We start from the raw sequence: 2083 nt of genomic DNA on the forward strand, positions 1-2083 counted from the left end.
CAGCTAGCTTCATAACGGAAGATCTTGCTACCTCTGTTACTTATGCCATCCTCTCTCATGCAGGAAACTAACAAAGGGGAGTGGTCAGATTGTAGAACTGGAAGTACCTGCACTCTTGTTTGATGGAAGGACAGATGCCATTGGTGGTTGCCAAAAGCACGATCCAATCTTTCTTTAATAAAACCATTCCCTTCCCTTTTATTGCTCCAAGTGAATTTTGATCCTTCATAGCCTAAATCACAGAGTTCACACTCATCAAGAGCTTCTCTAAAATATTCCATTTGAGAGAAGGTCCTGTTAACTCCACCATGCTGCTCCTCATTGGTGAGCAGTTCATTGAAGTCGCCACAGCATAACCAAGCCATCTGACCCTCTGGTTTAAGCCTTCTGAGCAAGTTCCAGCTTAATTTCCTTTTCTCCACCACAGGATTCCCATAAAAGCCTGTCACCATAACCTTATGTCCTCCCTCATTCTGACTTACTAGCAGAGAAATGTGACTCTGGGAGTAAGAGTAAAGATCCACTTGCATCTCAGCTTTCCAAACCATTGCTAACCCCCCACTTCTCCCTACACTGTCCACAACAAAACTTTCATCAAAACCCACCTTGTTTCTCACACCCTCCACTCTATCCCTCCTGCATTTTGTTTCTGACAGGAAGACAATTCTTGGGCCCTTCTCCTTCACCAATAGGTGAAGTTCTCGAACTGTCCGAGGGTTCCCAAGCCCTCGGCAGTTCCAGCTTAAGATGATCATAGTGGTTGGCAGGGCTGCAGAGCAGCCACTGCCATAGGAAAATCTTCATCCTCTTCATCCCTTAATGATAGTTTGTTTCTTTTGGCCAATTCACCATTCGGCAAATCCTGTGCTTTTCTTTTGCATTTCTGGCTTTGTTTGGACATGTCATGTCCAGCCACTGGGTTTTGATTAGTTGAGGGGATCCTAAACTCACGTGCTCTTCTTTTCCAGCTATTCCCTCTACGTGGTCCCTTCTTTCCTTCTTTAGCCTCCTCCACTACAGCTGGGCCCATCTGTACAATAGGTACTTCTAACAGAATTGTTGGCGTGCCTCCACCACTTTCCTTATGTGTGCCTGTCTCCTCAGCATGCACCACTGATTCCACTAGCCTGACAGCTTTATTCCTTGCACTTCTACCAGAATTTTCCCCATCCCCGTGTAATGATTGGCTGCCTTCCTGCTCTCCTCCTGCCTCTAGTGTCTTGCCATAACTGTCACCTTCCTTATTGTAGTCATCTGGGAATAACCGCCGGCAGCTCTCCGATGAACTCCCATCAGCTTTCTCCTTCCCAACCTTCTCTGCAGATTGGATGAGTCTTTTACTGCTCGCCCTCAACCAAGCTCCATACTGCTTTCCAGAACTAACCCCAGCTTGCTGTCCCACCTCCAGTTTTTCACAGCCTCCTTCTCCATGTTTAATAGCTCCACAGTGATAGCAGAAGTTATTCAGCCTTTCGTAACGAAAAGGAATCCAATACTTCTCACCATCCATGTTAATGAATCTGCCTCTTGCTAGAGGTTTGGTAATATCCAACATAACCTTCACACGTAGGAATTTTCCCCAGCATGTTTCACTTCCATTTGTATCCACCGTAAGAACCTTTCCCAAAGAATTGCCCAGCCTCTCCCCCATGCTCGCGGACATACCAGCAAAAGGCATGTCATGACATTGAATCCAAAATGGTTCATTACAAAACTGCATGTCCTTAACAGACTTGGCACCTTCACAGTCCTGAATACACAGCAGGCACTTGTCAAAAGACCATGGACGTCCATTCATCACTCTTGTTTTATCTGTCTTCGTCTTGAACTCCACCAGAAACATATTCCTACCCACTTCTTTGAAAGCCACTCTCCCCTCTGCATTCCATATTTTTGGCAAAGTGTTCATTAAAGCTCCTCTGTTGGTTTCCTTGTCTGAGATTAGGCATATCATTAAACATAGCTTGCTTTTAGATGCTGATAACAAGAGCTCTTCTGAACTTACCTCAATCTCCTGTTTTTCCTCTTCTGTAAGTTTCAATCCCTCATAGAGGGACGTCAAGTCCTCAGCCAGATGACCCAT

At 45.4% G+C, this 2083-nt stretch overlaps 1 protein-coding gene across 1 annotated transcript; it reads right to left on the reverse strand.

The window, feature by feature from the left end:
- Positions 1 to 751: 751 nt before the first annotated feature.
- LOC122296019 lies at positions 752 to 2083 on the reverse strand. Its single transcript, XM_043105400.1, has one exon. It carries the CDS (start codon positions 2081 to 2083, stop codon positions 752 to 754), a length of 1332 nt encoding a protein of 443 aa, XP_042961334.1.

Source organism: Carya illinoinensis, chromosome 15 (assembly GCF_018687715.1).
Source record: "Carya illinoinensis cultivar Pawnee chromosome 15, C.illinoinensisPawnee_v1, whole genome shotgun sequence".
In the NCBI taxonomy this organism is placed as follows: Eukaryota; Viridiplantae; Streptophyta; class Magnoliopsida; order Fagales; family Juglandaceae; genus Carya; species Carya illinoinensis.

Coding starts and splice junctions, on each gene's coding strand:
- LOC122296019 (XM_043105400.1), bottom strand. CDS start 2,083: ATGGGTCATCTGGCTGAGGACTTGACGTCCCTCTATGAGGGATTGAAA.